Source organism: Erithacus rubecula (genome assembly GCF_903797595.1).
Source record: "Erithacus rubecula genome assembly, chromosome: Z".
Classification (NCBI taxonomy): domain Eukaryota; kingdom Metazoa; phylum Chordata; class Aves; order Passeriformes; family Muscicapidae; genus Erithacus; species Erithacus rubecula.
The window spans coordinates 12,665,270-12,690,291 of NC_136661.1; the positions used below are offsets into that span (position 1 = coordinate 12,665,270).

The 25,022-nt window shown below is 35.5% G+C and overlaps 1 protein-coding gene across 1 annotated transcript in view; it reads right to left on the minus strand.

The window, feature by feature from the left end:
- NLN (neurolysin) overlaps positions 1-25,022 on the minus strand; it is a gene marked incomplete at its 5' end in the record, with an annotated part of 36,228 nt that overhangs the window by 10,733 nt on the left and 473 nt on the right. The window contains 12 exon segments of the mRNA XM_079330499.1: positions 665-752; positions 755-806; positions 808-822; positions 824-871; positions 874-953; positions 956-1,033; positions 3,112-3,247; positions 4,499-4,659; positions 5,362-5,464; positions 7,700-7,807; positions 10,928-11,076; positions 13,280-13,536. Of these exon segments, the coding sequence (XP_079186625.1) occupies positions 665-752; positions 755-806; positions 808-822; positions 824-871; positions 874-953; positions 956-1,033; positions 3,112-3,247; positions 4,499-4,659; positions 5,362-5,464; positions 7,700-7,807; positions 10,928-11,076; positions 13,280-13,536 (1,275 nt within the window).

The window sequence follows — 25,022 nt, forward strand, 5'->3', positions numbered from 1 at the left end:
TATGCCAAGCAAACAAAAAAACCAGTGACAAATACCCAAAAAGGACTAGCTCAGAATAAATCGTATCAAACCAGTCTAGTCTCCTAATCTTTGACAAAACAAAGATGATACTGTAAATAGCTACAAAAACAGCTAGAGAACTACAGAGAACAACATGGAAGTAAATCTCAATGTGCGCTCCAACAGGAATCTATTCTTGATATTGAATCTATTTAATTTAGCAGTCTAGACAAACAAGGTAGAAAACAATGTGTAAAGAGGAAGGAACTGGGAGAAACTAGGAACTCTTAGCAGACAAACATACTGAACAGGCTGCAGTAACACTTCAACAGAAATGAAAATCAAAACCCAGTAGTAAGCTAGAAAGGAGAAAAGTTCATAGTTGCAAAAAATTATGGACAACTGACTAGAGAGCAATACTATCAAACTATGAACAAGTAGCAGTGCTTCATAAAATGAATATAAGCAAGAAATATGGAAGTACTTAAAAAAAAGCCAAAAAAAATCTGAACACAATCCAGAGAACAACTTAATGAACACAGTATTAATCTTCTCAGTGGAACAAATATTTACTTCCAAATGCATTTAATTTTAACTAAACAAGCAAAAACCCATTAAGACAAATCCCACTTTCAACACGTAAGCAAAATACTAAGTTCCTTACCTGGGGTAAAGATCTAAATAGAACTGTCCTAGCATTTCTCCTGTTGATTTATCCTTTACTGTATAAGAGTAACCACTGTCATGCCAACATGGGCACTTTCTATTTGCTCAAATTCAAGTCCCAGCAGCTTCTGGTAAATATTCCAGTAAGCCTTCTGTAAACAGCCTCAATTGGGAAGTATTCCTTCAGTTTTTCTTGATCATATGGAGTACTTTCAGCTCTTCAGTTTTGCTCATGTAATAATGAAGATCCCATGCATTGATTCTTCCATCATAATCAAAGTTTCTTTCTTACATTCCTTCTTCTTCAGATCTAGAATGAATCGTCTTTCTTCCTCAACCAAAGGCTTTAGCTTTTTACTCAAATCATCTGAAAGAAAGATTGCCTTGGAGTCAACTTCAATGTTCCTTATCTATTCCTATATATACACTCAACGCTTCAAACACATACTCCAGAAGTGGGTGTTTTCTATTCGTTCACCAACAGCAAGCAACATCCGTGTTCTTGTCCTAAGAAGTCTTAATTGCAAGCATGCTATAAATGATACAGCTTTCCATGTAGGCCTAGGAGTGGTGTGAAGGGTTTTGGTAAATTTAGAATTTTTCCAAGACATCATAAATGAAAAGTAACACTAGATACTTATGTTTGAATCCTTTGATTTTTACCTCATGTAGTTTCTGTATTCCTCATACATTTCTTCAGCAACAACCAAAGACTACAACTACTGTTAGTACTGGAAGGAAGTGCAACACAAAATTCAATACTTCTAGCTATAGAAGTCCTATAAAACCCAAGAGACCAAGAATCTTGCTTATATGATGGCTGGCTTCTCCACTAGCACAGCTTCTGGATATCAAAGTCTATGATTCAAATTTTTTCCAATATACTTTTCTAGACAAAAGGCATCTTAGCACTATGAAGCAAACATATTGAATATAAAATATTTAAGCTTTACTGACACTTCAGACAGTACATTATGTACTTATTCTCTTGGAAGTATTTCTGGTTTATCAGAAACTTTTTTATTCATTAAGAATTCGCATTAATAATTCATTGTTGATATGTAGTGTAAAATTTAGGAATTACCACTCCTGTGTTCTAGGAAGGCTGTAATATGCACTCAATGCATTTATATGATTGAAATACTGTTTGCAGCTTGTACTTTGCTAAATTCAGAATAAATCATAGGGAAGAATGCTCTTCTTCCTAGATGTAAGATCACCTTATGAACATTGATTAAAACATGGATAGGAAAAAAAGTAGAGAAAGACATACTGTCGTGCTTGTAGCTGAGGATATATCAAAAGAACTAAACAAAAGTGACAATTAATTGATGCATATATCCCTCTGTGAGATTACCATGAAGCATGATGTTTATGAACAGAAAAGTATCTGATCTCATAATGTAAAAAACAGCTGCTAACTTATGTGTGCCAGCTTCAAAACAAATGAAAAACACACAATATTACAATAGTATAAGCCAGAGCAAAAAGTCTAAAATACGTTCAATACATTTAAAACCCTGACATTTAATAATAAATCAAAAGCAAGTATTTGTTAATTGTCAAGTATACTGAAATTGCTATTGCCAAATATGGATCTGATCTCATGAAGGAGCATTTCAGGAGAAATGAAACAGAATTATGGGTTTATACTGAAGCATAAACACAGAACTCCTACTACCAGCAAACATACCTTATTTTTGTACTAATTTATTTGGGGGGGGTACTTGTATGATACATCAATATACACTTCTAAGTGGTGTTAGGACACAGTAATAAAGGAACACACACTCGTCAGTAGAGCTACCAGAAAGCAGAGGTTAGGTCTGCATATAGAGTCCACTGACATCAACAGGATGACCTCTAAACTCATTCATAAACTACTATATTTAAAGTTTCAAGATACCTTATTTTCAGATCAATTCCATTACAGGGCTTTGAATTCCAGATTTAATTCATCATTCCAGATATAATTTTTAAATTCAGTTCAGTGGAAGTTGCATCAATCTGAGTAAAGTACATTTTTGGTATACACAATGCAGCTGTATCAGAAAAAGGCACCAAGGCTACAAATGCACAAAAAATTTGGAACAAAAAGCTGCAATTCTGATGCTGCCTCCTGAACTGATAAAATTACTTAAGCTGCACATTACTCAAGCTCTAAATTAATCTAGTTCTAACTGCATTTTGGGGCAGAGAAAAGCTTCACCACTTGCTTATACTGGCTTTCACAAGGCAGTTATTCTCAGAATTTGCCTTGTGCTTCTTGATTTGGAACAACTTCATTTGTACAGCTATGATCTAAAAAATATATATGCCAAAATAGAGGCAGCCTCTGGCTAAACCTCATGGAAAGTGTGACCCAGTTATGTATTTCAATTCATCTTGGCTGTGCGGACATGTACTACATTAATATACAAGTATTGCTTATAGATATGAACAAACCTAAGAAGTTTGTTACGTTATCCGTGCTCTTGGCAGTGTTTACCTCCAGGACAAAGTTGGCATGTGTATTATAACCAAGAAGCTCTGCTACTTTTGCCCTTAGTGGGAGCAGCTGCTGCAGAATTTTTGTGTTCTCCTAAAAAAGAAAGCAGACAAATTTGCAAAATGAAACCAGAAATCACATGCTAACAAAACAATTATTTCAATAATATCTGTAATCTTATGAAATAGAAAATATTTCAGATAAAACATGTTCAGATTAAAATATAAAATAATCTAAGTTTAGCTACATTCCTGGAATATTTTTTCTCAGTGTTTGCAGGTAGCTGATTTTCTAGTTGACCTCATTCATTACACTCCTTATTATAACAAATTATCTTTTTTAATTAATCAAAACATACAGCATTTTCTTTTAGGTTGTGAAGAGTTGATTTTCTACATCAATCATTTACATGTAAAAGACAATAAGGAAATTGCTGACAGCAGGCTTAATTGCTTTTTAGTGATGAAGACAAACTGCTAATCTATTATGCCAGCATTCAAAGCTAGTTTGTAAATTTTCCTCTTTTGCAACTCTAACAAAAGCAGTCAGAGAAAGATCTGAAACAGAAAACCCCAGACCTTGATCTAATGTGCTGAAGAATCCTCAAGAGCCTAAAACATAACTGTGTAACCTAGTTCTGGAAAGTAAGATTTGTCAGGGAAAAAAACCCTGAACTCTAGATGAGACTGTCACACAGTTTTATCATTAAATCTCTTTATGTGTGTTGACTTGCAAAGTGTTCAGTTCCTGGTGCCATTTTATCTATCTTGTACTCATCACATTTTCGAGCATTTCAAACACAAAGTTCAACTCTGCTATTGTTCTCTAACGCATGGTTGGTACAATCGTCTGAATGACACATCCTCTGCCTTTCAGTGCCTTTTTTATTTTGTACCTGTCTAGTTGCGCACATATGCAATCTGTTAATTTAACATTTAATCATCTATATTTATAATTAAAACCCATGCTTAAATAACTCTATTCCAAAGAATCCCAAAGGGCTGCAGAAGCCACTATCAGACATCCTTTTCTGGGAGAAAAGTGTCAGTAAGCATCTCTAGAACACTGTAGGGAGATTTCACAGAAGATCAAAATCCCACTTCTAATTACAGAACCATTTGAACATGAAGATACATACAAATACACACACACAGAGGCAGGTAATCACCTTCTAAGCTCTCAGGACATCAGAATAAATTGGAACAAGGCACTGTTAAAGATCGTGCTGCTAAGTTTTGATTTCAAAACGCTCTACAATGTGCAAACTCAAACATAGCATTTGAATGTTTAGCTCCATTTTTCAACTCTGTCACTGCACTGTAGAACAGCCAGTACACAACATACCTCTTTGCATCTTGAGTTAAAGGCAGATTCCATTATTCTCCTGGTTTCTGAAATGCAGCACTTCTTCATAACAGGGAAATAGTGGGGATACTTTAAGGTAACTTTATATTTGTCTCTCTCAGTCTTTTCTAAACTGTTAATAAAGTCATCAGGAAGGCCATCTATAGAATACAATTCAATAAACAATGTTTACTGAAATTATCTGTTCCACCATTTTTGTGAGTCTGTTACATTTGTTTAGATGCAATCTACTCTGACATTAGAAATCTCCACAGAAATATACCTCCCTTTTTACAACTATTTGCTAAAACTTTTTCAAATTCAACAAAGCTAAAAAAAAATTGGAAACACCTGAGAACAAAAGAGAAATATATGTAAGGCCACCAGATAAAAGATGAATAACATTAAAAAATCTGTGTTATTAGAGCACATTTTCTGTAATACCCTTCAGACAATGAATGCCCCAATTCCCTGTCACATGAAATCTCTAGCTTGGTTTAAATTACTGAATTAGTTAAAAACTTTACTGTAGCACTAAAAAAGCTTTTCCAATAATTACACAGGGAATTGCTTGATGATAACTGAGAAAAGGGACAGAGTAAAGTTATGCTAAAGAAAGTAGGAGCAACATTCTAACTTGATGCAAGGCAAAAAATTCAGGAAGCAGAAATGTATGAAGACATCATGAACACTTGCAAAAGATAATTCTGAATTGATTCTGGAGAAGGACTAAAAAGGAAACAGAAAAGACTGAGAAACAGTCAGAATTTCACTTGATCTAGCCATCACAAATGGAACAAAAAACAGTTACTCCAACAAAACTGGAAGGCTGAAACAACAGAAACAGCAAGCATTCTACTCACCAAGTTCTTCCTTAGAAAATACAAGAAATGTGTTTTCCTCATTCAGGTTTTTGTTAAAGTCTATACACAGCTCATTCAATTTTTTCTTCATTGTCTTTATTTCCTGTATTGGGTATAAACTGAACTTAGTAGAACAACAAAAACCAAGCTGGCACTTTTTATCATCCAAATTAATAACATTTCATTTTTTTCAGATAGGCTCTCTACTAACCAACAGTAAATACCACGACTGAGCAAATAACTCACTGCAGGTAGCATCATATTTCACACCCTGTCAGTCTTCCTTTTATGTTTCTTTTGGTCCTGAGCAATATTGTGGTCAGGAGCTATCACTCCCACATTTTAAACTCAGCTTAGAGAGGACTAAAGAGATTAAACACATTCACCCAGCACTTTCATGTGCTATCATTAAACTATTTTCTTTTATTTGAACAGCTAAATTACAATTTTAAGTGCAAAATTATCTACCAAAATCAATGAGAATGAAGACAGTAAAAAAGCATGTAAACTACTCAAAACCACTGTTTTGGAATCTTACAGGTATGGTATGACAGAAGGAAGAGCTCCTCTCTCAACACAAAGCCATTCCAAAACCTATTTTTAAACCCTGATGGTCATATTTCTGAGGCATTTTCTAATGTATCTCATAGCAAGTTTCTACATGCTCTTGTCAAGTTCAAATTAACATAGCAGTTACCAGTAAGAGAATGCACAACAAATATAAACCTAAATACAATTCAACTATTGTTCCCTAAGGAATTTCAAAATATCTTTACAGAAAAATACCTTTACATGAAAATATATATCAAACTGCTCTCACTAGCAGAAGGATGTGGATAAAGATTGATTACTTTCTACAAAGGGTTAAGTTCTATTCAAAAGTCTGAAATAAAGGTTATACTATATTCAGAAATATCACTCAGCATTTGAAGATAATGATGTTGGCATCTGTAGAATCCCACAAGATAAGGGCTATTGTGTTTGTCTCAAACACCAATAGCAGGGTGGCCATGGCACCAGCCAAGGACTGTAGGTAATAACGGCCAAGAACTGTTGGCAATAACACACTGTGAGAAAGAACAAGATGTGACTGGACAAGGGGCCCTACAGAGGTAGGACAGCACTGTTCTGGGACAAAAGTCTTTGATCTACCTCCTGGAGATCAGCACAATCAGAACGGCACAAACAGAAATGAGATTGAGCAACAGGTCTGGAATGCAGAGGGGGGGAACGAGACCACCAAAGGCCCCCAAAGCCCTCTGACCCATTTCCAGAACAGTGTAAAGAACAGACTGTGCATGATGACTAATTTACATAGAAAGTGCAAACCTTTTCTCCAGGGCAAGGAAAGCTTCTCTATAAAACAGTTTATAAAAAAGCTTCTCCCTATCCAAGCCCAGGTGGTGCTCCCAAAACTCTGGACACCTAGGCAGCTGTGTTGATGCTGGAAGCATGCATGGTGGTCTTTCTTTCTCCCTTTCCTCTTTCTCTCTTCCCCTCTTTAATTAATTTATATATCTGTCTTTTCCCTTTCACTCTATACCTTTTATCTGAAACCCACTGCCATGTGCTTATGCTAGGTCAGGGACTAATTTACCAATTTCCACACCAAGTACATAATTTACTAATAAAAATTTGTAAGTTTTTGCAGACCCTCTAATTTTGTTGCTCCTTTCAACCACAAGCATCTATATGGATTTTGGGTGCTTCCTTCCCATTAAGAGTGGGATGGCACAGCATCTCAGATGCTGACTGATTTTCTGAAGTGACATTTTACTTCCTGATTTTCTGACGTGACAATTGCTTTCTAAGTCAGTTCTCCCTTAATGAAGGAAAGTTCCCAGAGCAGCTTTTTTTCTCCTCTAACATACTTCGATTTTTTTTCCAGGCGAAATGCTAAAATCTTGGACACATTGTACAACATAAATTAACTGAAACTAGTGTAGCTGTGTGTTTGCAACAATTATACATACTTTTGAATAGCAGCGCAGACTTAATAGTAATATTTTTTGAGATCTCTTCCCTAGGAATCTAATTTATGCATTCTCTATAATCATAATATATATTAAAATGTTTTCAGCTAGGCTTCAAGCCTATGAGGTGATGCAGACTCTGTTTACTGTGTATCCCAGGTGTCTATCAGATTAGTTTAAAAGCCTTTAAACCTAAAAAGTTTAAAGAATGAATCCAGAAGTAAGAACAGATAAGATTAGAGCAGTAACTCAGCAGGTCCAAAAGCATGAAGTTCAAATATACGCTTAGTACAGCAAATCAACCATAAATTGATCCCTTCATCAGTTTGTAACCTTTGCTTTATAAACAAATAGTCCATATTTACTTTCTGCACTTCTTTAGGAAGATGGAGTCCATTTCTTCTCCCCACTTGAACAGATTTCTCTAGATAGCGCTTTGTTTCAGGCTTTATATTTTCAAGATCACATGTTTGCTGAAATGACAGTATAGAAAAATTGAATTTTTTAACACACTGTAAGAACCATACCAAACATTAGAAGGGTTTGAACAGAGTTGTTCTTTAGAACACTATAAGGAGCATCCTGGATTTTAATGTGAAGAACTTTCCCAAAGCAGTTATTTCACACAATAGTATTCTTAGACTCATGTAGAATGTTTTTTTAAATAATAATCTTTTACCAAGTGTCTCAGCACATTTTCATGTTCTCATAATGGCAAGCCTTTCAGCTTACAGTACAGTGCACTTAAGCTTTTTTTGTAGGGATAGCTTTCTTTTACATAGTTGAAGAAAATCAGTGCTACAAGATAACACTGTACCTGAAAAGTCAGAGGGACTGCAAAAAAAAAAACAAAACCCAAAAGATTAGAAGTGTTACTTAAGAATATCAGATGGCATAAAATTTGAGTGTATTTGTCTTCACTAGAACTACACTGTCGGTGACAAAAACAAAACAGTATCACAGAAAATTCTGAGTTGGAAGGGACCCACAAGGACCATCATCCTGAATATACTACACACACAAAATTTTGGAACTTCCTAGAACTTTTAGAATTTTTATGGCTGATTATTTTATATACTGTTTCATACTTGTTTTGAAGAACCTTGCTACTTCACTCCAGGAAGAAACCTTCAGACAGAGGAAGAAACAAAACCCACTTAAAATTTCATGAACAAAACCTGAAGCAGCTCTTTCTAGCAGGCTGTTTCCAGAGGGCATGTGGGTGGAGAAGACTGGCAACATTCTTAAGCATGTCTCTACTAGTCAGCATGTGCACATGTTAGGAATAGCTAAATTTAATATTATAGTTTCACTATCAAATTCACCTTTATTCTAGGTTGCAAACCTCAAAATACAAGTTTTTCAAAGAATAAGATATGGAGCATATTCAACAACATAATATTATACAGAATTTTTTCTCCTTAATGTGTGGGAAAAAGAAAAAGACTACATTATTTTAATATTTTCTTAATTAAATGTAAAATCCCCAATAATTTTCCTCCATCAATAGCTTCTAAATTAAGCGTAATTTAGAAAGAGTACTATGGTTAATTCAGAAAAGTTTAGTCCCCGCTAAGGGGAGCTAAAGCATTCTGCATGTCACTGAGGTCAAGCAGATTTGCTCATCTCTTCGTATACTGTGTTATAAATAACATGGAAGTGTGAGGGCCCTCATTCTTCCCATTTTCATCTGGCCCCATGAAGGACCATGAAACTGAATTAATCTACTTGAATTATTAAATTCCCAGTGAGGCCATGACAAACCTGATTTAATCCAACTGTTTACTGCTTTTTTGAATTCAGCCGAAATCTGAATTCTGTTTGTGGAAGTTCATTTTTCATGTGCTCCTGGAGTCTGACTTTTTACTGAGAGTTTCTAACAGCAGGAGGCATTAGAAATTTAGCAAAAATTAACAAGAACTTCATGATTTGGCAATAGCAGTATTTGAACAGTCTGGCACTACTGGAAATTTCACATTTGTTTGAGAGCAAAACTCTTACTACTTTCACAGTTATTAGAAGTGGATGTATACCCAAAGGTTGCATCTCTGTCAGACTAATACTAAAACATGCTTGTATGCTGCAGTTCAGAAAAATTTCTAAAAACTTAAATGAAAACTGAGGCAAAAATTCTAACTGTTATAAAGATCAAAGATTGCTGAAATGGAAAATGAAATAGGAAAACACCAAATGAAGAAAAAAAAATAAATTAAGAAATAGTAGGGAATAAAGGCAGTTTTCACTACCTACTGTCAGATAGTCCTGTATACTAAAAAAAAAGATACACAGATGTGTTAGATTAGTCCTCAGTGTATCTGTGTATTCTGTAGCAGAGGATGGGGAAAATCACAGTAGATAATACATACAAATCAAGACATTTAATTACTAGCAACATAGCAGGGGAAGAAGAAAAAAAATCAACATAAAGTACCATGGGATAAAAATCAACACAAGGCACTATCTGCCAACACACAACAGAACATACTCCAAATGGGGTTATTATATACGTCCACAAATATGTAACAAGAATACTCAGCTAGAGGAGAACACTTGAAAATTTCCCTGGAAAACACAGCAAAAGAAGACAATGGTAATGGAAGGCACTTTAGTATGGTTCTGCAAGCATTATTCTGATTCCCAGTCAAACCTGCAAAAAACACAAATGGTGATTCCAAGAAATAGAGCTCCGATATCTTATGAGCATTCTAAGAAGATTAAAAACCAGTGGGGTTGAGAGGAAAAATTCACATCTAAACCATAGAAAATAATTTTTTTTTTTTGTATCACATTGGATAGCTTTCTTGCATTATCCTTATATTGCACTTTTAAGAAAATTATTACTAAACATCACCAGACATATTGGAACAAAACCAAATGTTCTTTCTGTTTGAGCTACAAAATAAACAGCAAAAATGAAGAATATGATATACCTATAGATGCTCAATTAAAACACAAGCTAAACAAAAACACAAAAGGGATGGAAAGCAGTCGAACAGTAAATGCATCTTTTAACATAGCTTTATTTTGTGGCTGAAGAGATAGATGATGAAGAGGATATGTTTGTCTATAATTAGGTGAACAAAAATGCAAATTTCAGAGGTCAATCTCATTTATATGTTCTCATTAACCTTCATAATTTAAAATAACATTGAAATTTAACATTCTCAGCTCTTTCAATAAAGCAGAATTTCAGACACAAATACAAAAGCAGTATAAGCCAATGTAAGTACACTGCTGTATTGCCTCTTCTCTCCCACTAGGAATGAGCTCAGCCAGTAGAAAACAAAAAAAAAAACTTTCCTAATAGGCTTCCCTCTTTTAGTTTAGATTCCTTGTATCAGTTCTTTGGAAGACTAGGCAAAAGTCAAAGCTATAGCAATAGAGAGAGAAGGATACACAGATCTAGATATAAGAGGCAAACAGTAGGAACTGCATGATACACTCTTTTCTGTTGTATAACAGTATCCCACTAGAAAGATTTGAGTGGCATAGACAGAGAGGAAACAAAGTCATCTTGAAAAGCATTGTGTATACTAATTAATTTAGATAAATTTAGATACATTCACAACTTATGCAGCCATACTGTTATTTACCTGTAAATAAACAATCTTCTGAAACACGTCTTCTCTCATGCTCATCTCCACATCAAAATTTGACAGTTTTTTGTCAGCTTCTGTACTTGCTAAGCGTATCTCTTTGTCAGGGGAGACATGCTGAGGAAAATCCAACATGCTTCTTTCCACTGTTTAAAAAAGAGGCCATGAACACAGAAGGATAGACATGCTTTAAGAATAAGGAACTTTCCCTCTTCTGACATTTATAAATACATAAGAAAAAAGTATCCAAAGCAACCCAACATATACAGCAAATAAAGTGATTACAGATAATATAAAACTGAATAGGTGAAAGAACAAAATCATACATCATTTTAACAAATAAACATTTTACAGAAGACTTCTAAACCCCAAGACTAATTACCTCATCATCTTCTACAAGATCAGCTGAATGGTATAAAAATACATTAGAAATGCTTCATCTTCCAAAAGTCATGTAAGTGAAGACTGACGTTTTGTAGCTGGCACAGATGCTTCCATGTTAGCATTAAACTCAGAAGCTCTGAATCTTTCAAACATGCCCATCTGTCCCGAAGTTATTTTTACATTGTTATGAGCACAGTGTCAAATCCCCATGTACTGTACCCTTCGGTGTTTAAGAAGAAACAACATGGCAAACAGGAAAGATGTTGTCCATGCATTCTGAACTTCTAGAGATTGGAAGCTGAGTAATATTACTTTTTTCAGAATATACTTTTGAGATTAAATAAATCCTTGCCATTAAAGGAATATCTTACAATGACATTGAATATAAATCCTAAAGTAGAAATTAATTTCCTTCATTAAAAATAAAATTACAGTGTTTACCTCTCCAAAAGTAGACTTCAGAGTAACAACAGACTAGGCTGATTTAAAGCTTTGTAATTTTATGCAATGTGCAGTCATTTTATCAAGCTCCAAGACAGATTCAGAAATGCAAACACGAGCATGTGATTCCTCTTGAAGTCCATAGGAAACTTCCCTTTCACCTCCCGCCCTTATGCCAAGATGTTTCAAGAAAGGGAGTTTTGGCAGTATCCAAGTGCAATTTAAGGTCAACTCTCCTTTTGCAGTTACCAGGGCAGGTCTTTTATGTGAAAGGGACACATAGACCTTAAATTCCAAGGTTCTTACAGAAGTCTTACTATGGTATTACATCCATCTCATATTATGGGCTGGCTCACAGCAGGTCATGATAATTCCACATACAACTTTGAAGATTAGCATTAAAAGCTTAAATGTGACCGACTACAGCAATAGTATATAGTGAAAAAAATACTTCTTCCATCAAGTCTTCATGGCTATGCTGAAAAGCTGACTGCCACTATCTTCTGAGTGAAACACAGGTTTTCCTTCAGTAAAGCCTTTTGGTGAAAAGATCTACAATAGTTACACCAAACTGGTATGTTGGTACAATTAAGACAATCTGGCAGCAGGCATTTTGAATGAAGATTATGGTCTTTCTGAGTGTGCCAGAATAAATTGCAGCCAATTCACTAGATGTACCATTTTAAGTAATGTGAAATCCAGACTAATAGCACAGTATAATTGTTTGAGATGCCAGTTGCACTTTTTTGCTAGTCAAAGATTTTGCTCCAAGCCAAGGTGGCTGTTTCTAGCCCCTCTATGGCTACTACAGAATTTTTAAGAGAATTTAAAAGAATTTGACATCTGTTACTCTCATTGTTTTATAAGTAATGCAGTCACCACCCAAAAGGTTTTTCTCAACAAAGACACCCAATATGCAGTTTGTATTTTACCCATCTCCTTTGACAATATTAACAAATTAACAGAATGACCTGTGTTTGACCAATAAACCTCACCCACATATTGGTATGGCAGAACAACTTGATGTGACTGCATGACCAACTTCTCCTTGGATTCTTCAAGATTTCACACGCCACAATTTAAATGAGAGCAAGTTAAGAAGTCTTCTTTCAATAGCACTTACAAAAATTCCTTATCATCATATTTTCTCCACTAGCCATTTATGAACGTTTCCATGACTCCATTCAACTTGCCTGTGTCATATCCTGCAGTGTCTGAAAAAAAACACTGCTTACCACTGGTAATGCACTACACATACCACAGACGCTGCAGCTTATACTGCTGCAGTGTCCCCCAGCAGCTGCACACGGTTGGATATGTAACTATGTGGAGCTTCACATGCAAAACCAAAACAAGTGTCTAATGAGCTCTCTGGCAGCCCTGAAAGATTATTAGGACCAGAGGACTCTTGAGAGGCCTCTACAGTGGGAACCAGTATTGGAAGAAACAACTACTTTTTCACAGTGTTTTCTTATATGCAGATGTAATGCCTTATGCAAAGAAATACAGAAAACACACACTAACCTGCATATTCCACTTCTATATCTGCCAAAGCCCGTACAGTATTTTCAAGTGTTACTTCTTCAGTTGCAAGCATCCCGACAGTGTCATACACATGCTTTGTCTTCCTTATAAGTTCTTCTGTTCTTGTTCTAATTTCCTCTGGTGATAGGTCCCATCTCAAAAGGTTTTGTCCGGGTGCTATGTATGAAGTAGCCTTGAGCTGGCTAGTAATTTCTGCTCCTAATGTCATTCTCAACACCAGCTGTGGCCCAATGGACCTGAAAGTATAAAAATTATTTTTGCATTGCAAGATTCCAGTTCAAGATACAGCTTATAGTAAACATTAAAAAACCAGCATCAGAATATTTTTAGAAGGAAGAACAAAATCCTTCTTAGAGCTGTTATCTGAATCAATTTTGTGTAATTTTTAAATAACTCTGTCATCTACCTTTTCCATTGGTGTGACTAAGTACAAACAGGAACAAAAACTTTGGTATTGACAAAACCATAAAGATAAAATTATGACTCAACCTTCTAAGGAAAATACCATGCAGCTACTGGACTCTACAGAAATACACAGTGCTTGAACCATCAGTGAATAATGTTATTGCATCTGTATCATTATCTAGTACTAATATTTTGAAGTAAGGAATAAAACCCACATAATGATTTGCAGATCACAAAGAACAATAATTGCAAAGTTGCACAAAATAAGACATAAAACTTTATAGTATTCATCATAGCAAATAATTTTATATTTATACAGGATGTCTGCACATATTCAGCATAGGAATTGTTACTCATTTGCAAATTTATTCCTTTAATTATGTTGGATTTTAAATAGACAGTTTCACTCTTTCACCAGAGGAGGTACATTCCTTTACTATGATTTATGTATTAATAATCTATCAACTATAGTTCTAATTAATAGTATTTCAGCTTCTTTAAAACTAAGCTTGCATTTAGTAGTCAAACTTGCTGCAGTGTTTATCATCATAGGAGGATCCCTGGCCATCAGAGACTCACTACTGGTCTTCCTATTTCAGCCCCATAATTAAAAAAAAAAAAAAAAAGCACATGTTGTTATGGTAATAATGACAACTTAAAATATTTTACCATAACTAAAAAAATACACAGAGATCTTGCCAACAAAGGGATCTTTACTTAACACTATTTTACATTAAGTAACTTTTTCTCTTAACACTTGCCATGTACCTATATTGATTTTATTGTAAAACCTGTCTGGTATGTGCGTAAGTGCACAGAGAGGTTTTGGCATACAATGCAGGGAGCATGCATAAAAGACAGCTAATTTTAGCCTGAAGGAATATCAAAGCAGAAGAGTGACATGCCAACAGACTGAGTAGGGCTGCATGCACGACTTCTGTTTGAAGGAAGGTAAAATTTTTTGTCAAAAGTCTTCCAATTCTACATTAGAATTTCTCTAGAAATAGCCTAACCAAAATTACTTTATGCAAGACAAAAACACAAGACAACATTTCTACCTATGCTTTATGCTGAAATTTTATTTTACTTGTTACCATAAATTCTTCATATCTTCCCAATCCAGTGTAGGTAAGTTGTTTAGTTTTCCCTTTAGTGGCATACAGAAACATCAGTGTCCAGAATATTGATGAGTTCACTTTGAAAATGAAGTGTGAATAAAGAACATTTGTTCCACCTCTGTTCTTTTTCTCTTATATCAACTGAGTTCTGGCACTAAAGCTTTAGTAACTTCTACAATGCACTACTCAAAATTTGAATCTCAAATAGAAGTTTGGGATAAATGAAGCTGTTGTCATGAAAGCAAAAACTTAAGTAATAACATTCTCTCGTCATGTGTTAGTTTCCCATCCCCAAAATCTACTGAACTTTACCCTGAATCTACAAATCCATTAAAGATCAGTATTTCATTAAGCCGCGAATACATTCTCAGTGGACAGTCCTGTGTCTAGTTTTTCACACACAGGTCTGGTTAAACCTCTTGGGAGGTAAAGGGGAAGCTCCTCAGAAAAGTTTATGGCTCTGAACTCTACCCCACACCACCCATACCCAAGAACCACAGAAAGACTACACAATGTTTCAAACTGAAGTCAAAATAAAAGTGAAGCGGAGTGGCAGAAGAACAGCCTAAGCAACATAAAAGTATGCTAAAGTGAAGGATACTAAACAGATATTATTTTTAAAGAGAACCTATTGCTTTCAGTCATTCAGTATCTTCACCTAGAAATGCAGACAATACAGTCCTGCTACTGACCAAATGCATATCATGTGAAACAAACACTAAAACAATTACAGCACCAACATGTTACATCAATTTCAGCCTGTCCAACAAGATTCATTAATAATTAATGTTGGACTGAGTTAATGGATTGGAATATAGGGCCTCAGATTACCAGAGAACACTATTTTTAAATACTACAAAAATATGCCACCTGATTTTCTTAGTGTATTTGCTAGTTTAATTAAGACACATACCTATAAATTTGAGAGCTGTATAAATTATTCTCACAAATAGCAGCAAGTTGTTGACTACCTGTTAGAAACAAAAAAAACCACGGAACCGCCCAGTTTTGAAATGCTGATACCTTGTTTGCTTCTGCTGATAGGCAGATGCAGTCATTTATGCAGATCAAAAAAGGCAGTACAAATCAGAAAGTTTTTCTAATTGGCCAAATGAGATGGTGGGCTTTCAAAAACATGATTCTTCAAATAATCATTTAGAAGTGTGTTACTACCTTGCTACCAATCACTCAGACTGCACTAAGAACTAAATTAATTGTCATCAGCTTACTAAAATACTGTGCAAGTATATATATACATATGCACAGGGGAAATCTTGGCCATTTCTTTCATAGCTTAGTGTTCTGAATTATTTTTCTACATAAAACGATAAATAAAAAAGTTCCCAAAACTCTGTGTATCAGACTGTAATATTTTAATAACTTTGCTCAAAACCAAAACAAAGTAACAATGCCAAGATCAAAAATTATAAACTATGATGAAAAATAAAAGGGTATAACTAAAGTAATATGAAGCTCAAGAGTACTCTGCAGTTACATTTGTCATGCTATCAGAGAGAAAATATGAAATTGTATACTAAAGGAACCTTAAACTTTCTAGATATACAACTGGGATATAAGTTCTATTAATAATGCTAGGAACCAGATGCAAAAAGCAAAGAGTTTTCTTCAAACACTGAACCAAGCAGGTACAGATAATATGTTAGACTTGCTTTTGGTAAACAGTACCAATATTACAGAACAGCCAACTACTGCTTGCACTGAGCAATCAGAAATTGATTCAGTTCAAGTTAGATGGAAGGATGCTGCCTTGCATAGGCTGTTGCTAATTCCTGAACTGTTTATTTCAAACTGTTTCAGCTATCACACTCAGTTTTCTCTGGTGCAGTGTAGGACATAAGAGGTACAAGCCTGGGTTAAGCAAAAGGCTCATGCCCAGCAACAGTATTGCCTTAAGATATTTCTGTCAGCTTTCCTCCCTCTGTTGCTCATTTCTGCCCCTGTACCTCACTCCATCAATGGCATCAGCACAACTAGTTTGTTTGCTAGGGTCAAACTTAGAAAATATTCAGGCCAGCATATAGCTGAAAAATAAAGTGAACCAAAAACATCCAGGGGTGACAGCTTCTGCTGGCTAATCAGTGCCACCACCCATTTGGTGAGTGACTTTGAAACAGCTGTGTTGGCCTAAATAAAGTTTAAGTAAAGTAAAAAGTGTCAGTAGCAACATAAACTTGCACTACTGCTAGGAACACATATGAAATAATTAATTTAGTCTAGCAAAGAGAGTCTCAAGATGATTGCTGTCATTAAATGTACCATTTAAATGTACTAAGGTAAAAAGAGCTATTGATGCTGAGAGGCAATTCAGGCATGAGAACAAATTAGAACAAATTGGCCAGGAACACATGAAAGCTAGAATTGCAACAGACATTTGAAACCATCAGGGCAGTGAGATTCTGAAAGAGATGGCACTAGTCCCAGTAAGTAAAAACATCTCTATTTATAACATGGTGCTTGACCAGCTTATAAAGTGTATTATGTTACCTAAGGTAGCATGGGACTAGATTTGATCATCTCAAGTGCCCTTCCAGTCCCGGTGTTTCTGTGAGGTCCTTCAAAACTAACACAACTTTATTTATATTGCATTCTTACATCCTTAAATATCTAACTGGCCTGTGTTGGAAACTTGCATTGTCCTTTTTCTGGGGTGAGTCCTATGGCATTTAATAACATCAGTGGAATGACATACAGGGCAGACTGAAATATTTTATGCATTTGTGCAGTGCTGCATCTATTTAGAAGAACATCAGGAGGAAAGGCACACAAGGTTTCATTTGGACTTTCAGTTACAACAGAGATTAATACAGACACAGCTGTTTTCACACATTATGGTGAAAACAATTTGTGAAAACCACTAATCTGCCAATCCCAAAAGCAGTAAGAATGGTATTTTCTATCAAAAGCAGAGCAAATTGAGTAACACCTAAAAACTTACTAGCCACTTCTAAAAGAGAATTTTAAAGAATAAAGCAAAGCTTCTAAGTTGCAGACTGTAATAATTGCAGAATGCCAGGTAATTTCTTTTACCAATAAAACTACAATTTGATTACTTGCTGCTTCTGGAAAATACAAATTTGATTTGATTTTAGAAAGGGGAAGAACCTTTATAATAGTCTATTACAACAATACAGTGGCTAACATAACTGCTGCAAAGGCAAACAATGCACTTGATTTTTAACGTGTGCAGTATCTTAAACATATTAAACATCTTTGTAAGCCTGGTTTTGCTTAGAAACATTTTCTGTGACTGAAATATGTGCCAAGAAGCCTTCTGTTGGCATGTTCCATTAACACTATTAAAATAAAACAAGAAAACCACAATCTGTGAAGAAGCAGCAGGGAGGCATAGAAATATACATAGAAAATACAGACAAAAGCCAACATGTTTCTACTATTGAGAACCACTATATAATACAGTCAAGATTTAAGCCTGCTGTCTCATTTAAGTCTGATTCCAAATTGATAGTTTTAATTCCATCAAAAAATCTTTAATGGCACTTTCAAATTATTGGCAGTTTTCAAATTATTCTTCACCTAAACAGTATTAGTTACAATTATAAGTATAATTTTACAGAGTGAAGTAAATTAACTAATGTATTTCTGGGAAAAATACATACAGACCAATTTAATGTACTTGCAAATATATTTGACAGTTTCCATTTAGCCACACAAAAATCAGAGTATATTGGATTCATGCAGGATGGAAAACTATCCTCTCCCGACAAAAGACCTTCAGCTCCAGAAAGTGAAGTGAGAACCAAGATTTTAAAAAGAAAGACAAAGGGTGTGTATATGTGCAAATTCAGATAATTTAGTCATTGAGTTCTTAAATACTCTAATACAAATAAATACAGTTAGGCTTTTCTTGCTGGACCTTATATATACCTTCAGAGGACATTCTTATGGATATATGTAAGAGCAGATTTGCAAATCGCAACTAATGCCATGAACAACTTTTTCAATCAGTAACATACAGTATCAAAAATGCTGGAGTCCAAATTCAAGAGAAATGTTTCAGTCTTTCTATTTTTTGCAACAGCATATCTTAGCTAAATAATACTCCTGGTCTTCCAGACTGCAAGAGAAGCAGTGCTGCATGCTGGAAGGCAGCACTGTGTATGTGAAGACTGTACCCACCTCTTACCTGCAAATTAATAACCACAGGGGCTCAGTGTTTTGACTCCACCTAGTGGCCTCACTAAAATGAAAAACAAAAGAAAAAACTAGACACACCCAATAAGGCAATTGAAAAACTTGTCCTATTTGCCTCAGGACAAGCTATTTGGTACTTGTGTAATATGCCATACATCAGCCCTAGAAGTCAGAGTCAAGTGTTACCAAACATATACAAATGACAGCAGACAGGCATGGTTTAAGTAATGTTTTTAACAGTCAAGCCTCACATGAAATGGAATTTAAAAAACATTAAATTAAGTTAAAAAGGAGTTTAAAACTAAATCACAAGTATTCAGCAGCATCTAATATAATGTACATTACAGTTGGTCTGTTTCACAGGATGGGCTTTACAAAACATTTAACAGGCCAAAATATTTGTATTATTTAAAGATCCTTAGGTTTTGCTTGAATTTTAAATATATTTTTATATTGCTTTCAATTTTGACATACAAATTCAGACTAACTGTGTATCTTACAGAAAAGCAATGACAAAATCAACCAAAACAAGAAAACCAAATAGAACAAGGTAAAAGCAAGAATGAAAAGAAAAATTTCCAAGACAGAACTCACAGAGTTAAATGGCTCAAAGTTAATCACAGGGCAACATTATTTCAGCTAACCCAAAGGAATGAAACCATAACCCTTCAACACAAATCATCACTTTTTCCTGCCAGACAAACACATATGAAGTCCTTTTTCCATTTCACTTCTCTGTCTCTCATCTGTTTGGCTCTTAACAGTATATGGAACATTGAATACATGCCTTGAATTCCTGGGCCATTTTCCTTGGAAAACTATTTGGCTCTGTGTCATAACTGTGTTTGGCACAGACATACCTTACAGCAGCAAAAGGATAGCATGTTTAGTACTTCCTAATTTAAAGTTCCATAACTGCCATTAGAAACTGTTTTTTAAAGCTACATTTGAAGAAACAGAAGATCTAGCAGCTTTTGACACTAAACCTTAATTTTGTCACCACACCTTTCAGAAAAAAAAAATCTCTTAAACTTAGTTTACTGTACAGTCCACATTAACTATACTTTTAGCTCTTCCAATCTAAATGAGCAAATAAAAAACCTACAAGCCATGCAAAATATTTAAAAATCTTTATTGATACATTCATTACCCTCAGGACTCATGACCTTTCTATGTGACACCAAATGTTTACTGCTTTTCCAACAGAATTAACATCGGAAAACTAACTGAAAAGGTGCTCCACAGCAGCTAACAGAAAGCCCAGAGTTTAAATAGGAACTCAAATCAGTGTACTTGAACATGACACAATTGTTTCTTCTTGCCTTCCCCCTAGTTCTCTCCAACAGTGTTTCAGCAAAAGGAATTTGGAAACTGGTCTGATTGACTTTCATATAAGGAGGTGATTTCCACAAAGTAGTCTGCAGTGGAACACACAGAGATGCTAGGGTATGCTTTCTGCAGCATCTGATCTCTAAAATTATGGTATCCATGGTTCTAGGGAAAAAAAACCCAGAACAAAATCCAAAAACCAAAGAACCAACCAAACAAAAACCCAACATACCCCCAAAACCCAAACCACAGATTACTAATAATACTAATTTAGGTTTCACAGCATTCTGTGAATTGTATCCATTGTGGGTCACAGCAAATGTCTCCATCAAAGTAACTTGCCTGCAGGATCTTAGGAAAGAATATTCTATCAACTTGCATGCAGACAGTAATTGTGCTATACTGAGTCTGAAGGACAAGGCATTAATTAAGGTTGTCTCATTGTTTGGTTCTACTATCAGGTGAACTGTGGAAACATGGAAAAATTGCTTTTAAGGTCCTACAGCTCTCTCAGGTGCAGCTGCATAAGCAGCATAAGCACCATATTTCCATCATGACAGCCATAAACAGCAGGTGAAGTGCAGGCTGTTTAGTGCAAACAACACACTCCTAGGATAGCTCAGCAGTTGAATGCAATCAGCTAATGCATGAGAAACAAGCTTGTTGACTCTATCTGAAAAAGAGCTGGCAATGCAGGACAGAGAAAAATACTGAGAGTTTGTAAACACTTCCTCTGATTTATATCCAGTGCTAATCAGTTCAGCCTCTTCCTTGCTAATCTTGTCTCATACAGTCAAAGCAATGAGAAAAGTTACCTTGCCATCACTAGTTAGTTGGAAAACTCTGTGTCTTCACAGCAGATGATGACCTCTTCTACCTTACTTGCTTACCACGTTAAATCAGTCTTCCCATCATCTTGAGAAGGCAGTGCATTATGAACATACCATGTTCATTTCAGTGTTTGCAAAATCCTAAACAGCCTGCTTGACACCAGAAATTAGGAAAGAAAATGAAACCTGTTTTCTTCTCTGGCTTTTAAGTGAAAAGTGATTTAGTAACAGAGTGCTTCGCAGGCTGATTACAGATTATGTGAAATATTATTTCACCACAATTAATATGGCAAAGAACTTTGCTTATTCAACGTTCCAGTGTAGAAATAAAAAGTGTCTGTTTGAGATAGTATGAAAAACACATTTTTACTCGGAAACAAGTAAATATTTTACTCAGAAACAAGTAAAATTCCCACCATCCTCACCTCGCCTTCCCTAATCTAAACACAGATAACATCTGCAGACTCGCAAACCTACAGTTCAGTTAATATAAGCTATTTTACATCCTGGCTGTTGACCAAAAGGTCCTAAAGAAACTATGCTGCTGTGAGATGAGATGAGAAGGAAGATCCTCTTGTAGGTAAATGGTTTTAAAAATTAGGCTGTTATAAATGGCTGCTTATTTTTCTGAATGGAACTATGTGACCTGTGGAATCTTGCAGGGTTTCATGCAGGATTCTATATTCTTTCATGCCTTTATATGTCATCTACAAAAGGCTGAGATTAATGAAGTGGCCAAATTTGTTAATGACTATTTACTCATGATAATGCAGTGTACTAAAGGGAGCCACAAAAAAGATGAAAAAGAATGTCACAACACAGAAAAGTTTAAAACCACTAACAAAGTGAATTTCTGTCTTAATAAATGTCACACACTTCTGACTGTACATACACAGGAGGAGCTGTGAGACATCTAATCATTCTGGAGACAAAACAATTCCACAGAAATATCAACAAAGAAGCAGCTGCAAAGAATAAATTATAGGATTAAGTAAAGGTGGGATAGAACAAAACAGAAATTCATTATACCACATACATGAAGCACATGCATATTACATGCATTTCTGATCCTCTGAACAGTTAAACTCTCTTGTTTTCTGCTCTCCCACTTGCCAAAACCTTATTTTACAAAGTCATGATGACTCAGAAATAATGACGACTGAGAAACAATCAGCTTCATTGAGCAATGGACTCCACTCAAATACAAATAGTAACTAGACTGGGATTCTTTGTAAAGGGAAAAAAAAGGCACATAACAAAGCATAACTGAGAAAGAACTTAAAATATTTAAATGATTATGAAGAGGATGGAGAGAATGAACAAGGATCAATTTTTAACCTGTAACTTTCAACATAACCAGCAAGAGACTTATAGGAGACAGTTTCAATATAAAAAGGTATAATTGGACAGATTTTTATACAAGATCATATGAAAAAAGCAGTTTTGTTCTAGAAGTCCCTAATTCCTAGACTGTTCTGAAAAGATTATACTGAATGTACATATTATCTTGCACATATTCTAAGCTACCTCATCTGTCATTATGATTCCTGCTGAACAAAGGTTAGACTTTTGAACTAACCCAAACTATTTTAAAGAAATCTTTCCAAGCCAGGCATTTCTTGCTTTCTAGTGAGAATTACAGAACACATAACTACATTGCTTAGCATGGCCTAACTGGTGCTTCACAGGTCACATAAGGTCCACAAATGCTTGCCAGCTCAACAGCTTTGTCTCAACTAGTTTAGGAAATAATTATGTTCTGCAAATTCCATCTAACAGACAAACTGCTCTTCAGGAGCCTGCTGTAGTTAGAAAGGTGATAGCTGTTGCTTTTGACCACAGGAAAAATTGCTGCTGCAATACACTGAAGAGTTTATGCAGTCCAGAGATGATAGGGAAAGGCAAAAATGTCCCAAATGTCTTGTTTGGCCTTTGCCGTTTCTGAGGTGTTGGACCTGATACTTCAATGAAAGCAAACAGATATACTATTATTATAAGTATGAAATAAGAAAATTACTATGAAAGTCCTTTCCATTTTATTGCCCTCCACTGTCATGCCTTCTTCTGCCTTTTCCTAATCTCAATTTTTTGCTGGTTTTCTTTCTCAGCAAGAGGTAGGTAGTGAGACAGTAACATGATAGTGTTCAGAGTTTCTTTCCACTTTCTTCCATTATATTGATACCTGTATATAGTACAGCATGTTAGTACCTGTCTCACTCGTGTATATGGATTTTCCTACTCAAAACCCAATTTTGAAGATTTTCAAAGAAACAACCCAGAATTCAGGAATCTAAGAAAATTATTTTAGGACAGCAAAATTATTTAAATCAGTATGTCTTCTTTTATTTTTTTTTTTCATATATAAGAATATTTTCATAAAGTAAACAGACTTCTATACTTAATTAATCCAGCCACTTTTCCCCCCGGTATTTTATTGCATTAAATCTAAATCTTCAAATCTTTGAATGTGAATGAGAAAAAAAAAATTATTGGAACAAGCCACCTTCTGCAGAGCTGTCTATTTTAACCAAAAGAATCAAAGCTTAACATCATTTTATTTAATGTAAAGCATAATACTTGACACTTGCTAAGAACTGTTATTTATATCTCATGTTAAGATGCCCTCAGGAAAAACAGAAGCTGGGACAGAACCTATTCAAGATTTCTGTGACCAAATCCTTAACTTCTGAAAGTTAAGAGGTCACTATGACACGTTCAAGAACACTGTCTTTCATGAAATAATTATTTGGGCACACTGAAATGATGACCTGGAGAAAAAAGTCACAATTAATGAAGAGCAGTAACCGTTTCCCATTCTACTGATCTTTACTTAAGAAGGAGGTATCTCCATTGTCCAAATGCAAACTGGAACCAAAGATAAGACGTTTTATCTAAAGAAACCCCCCCTTCTTTCCTTATTTTTAATGGAAAAATCTCTAAGTCAATGAGAACAGTGAAAAATACCATACAGAAAAACGAATGTAAATGTAAATTAGGAAAATAGATGTGCACTTTATTTAGCACCAGAAATTAAATCACTTAATTTTCAACAACAGCAGGAGCCTTATGAAAAGAAAATGCACCGATCCTTATTTTGTGTTTGCTAATACCCCTCAATCCTATTTTGACATGAACAAAGGCTGTGAAATAGGACAAAAACTGTACACTTTATAGACGACTATCATTTGTCAAAAGACCATGTGAGGCAACCATCTTTTTCATTTCATGCTGAAATTCAGCTCCATTCTCTTTACCACAACGTACACTCCTACTATTTAAGTGCATCCCATCAAATGTAGTCCTTTAGAAAAACTGAGAGGCCAAAATAAAAGCAATTATGTTCATTTCTCTAGTCCACCTAGAACTGACTACAAGCCTGCTTTCACACCGGTTTTCTGGGGTTTATTTAGAGCTACTGTTCTTTACGGAGGAAAGGAGTAATCCCCTATTTTAAAACGGTACACTGGTACCTGTCCCACTGTCCTACAACGTGCAGTGGCGGCACACTTTTTTTTTTTTTTTATTTTTTTATTATAAAGCCACTACGAGCACACTGCCGGTCTTGCCTCACGTACAGCCTGCTGCAGAGCTCCGCTGCTACGGCCGTATCCCTCAACCCATTGTGTTCCTGCCCAATTTCTCTGCCAGTGGGTCTGACTCAGTGCAAAGATTACCAAGAGGAGACCTCGCCTCGCCCGTCGTGGCCACCTGGAAGCCACACATAACGGAGCGGGAGGGCAGGCTGCGGGATTCGCTCCAGGGGCTGAGGCAATAAACCCCACAGACAGTCGGGTTTCCTGCCCCACTGTCTGCCAGGCCTGAAGCGCGCCCCGTACGCCCGCGGCAGCTCCTCCTCGGCCCGGGGGT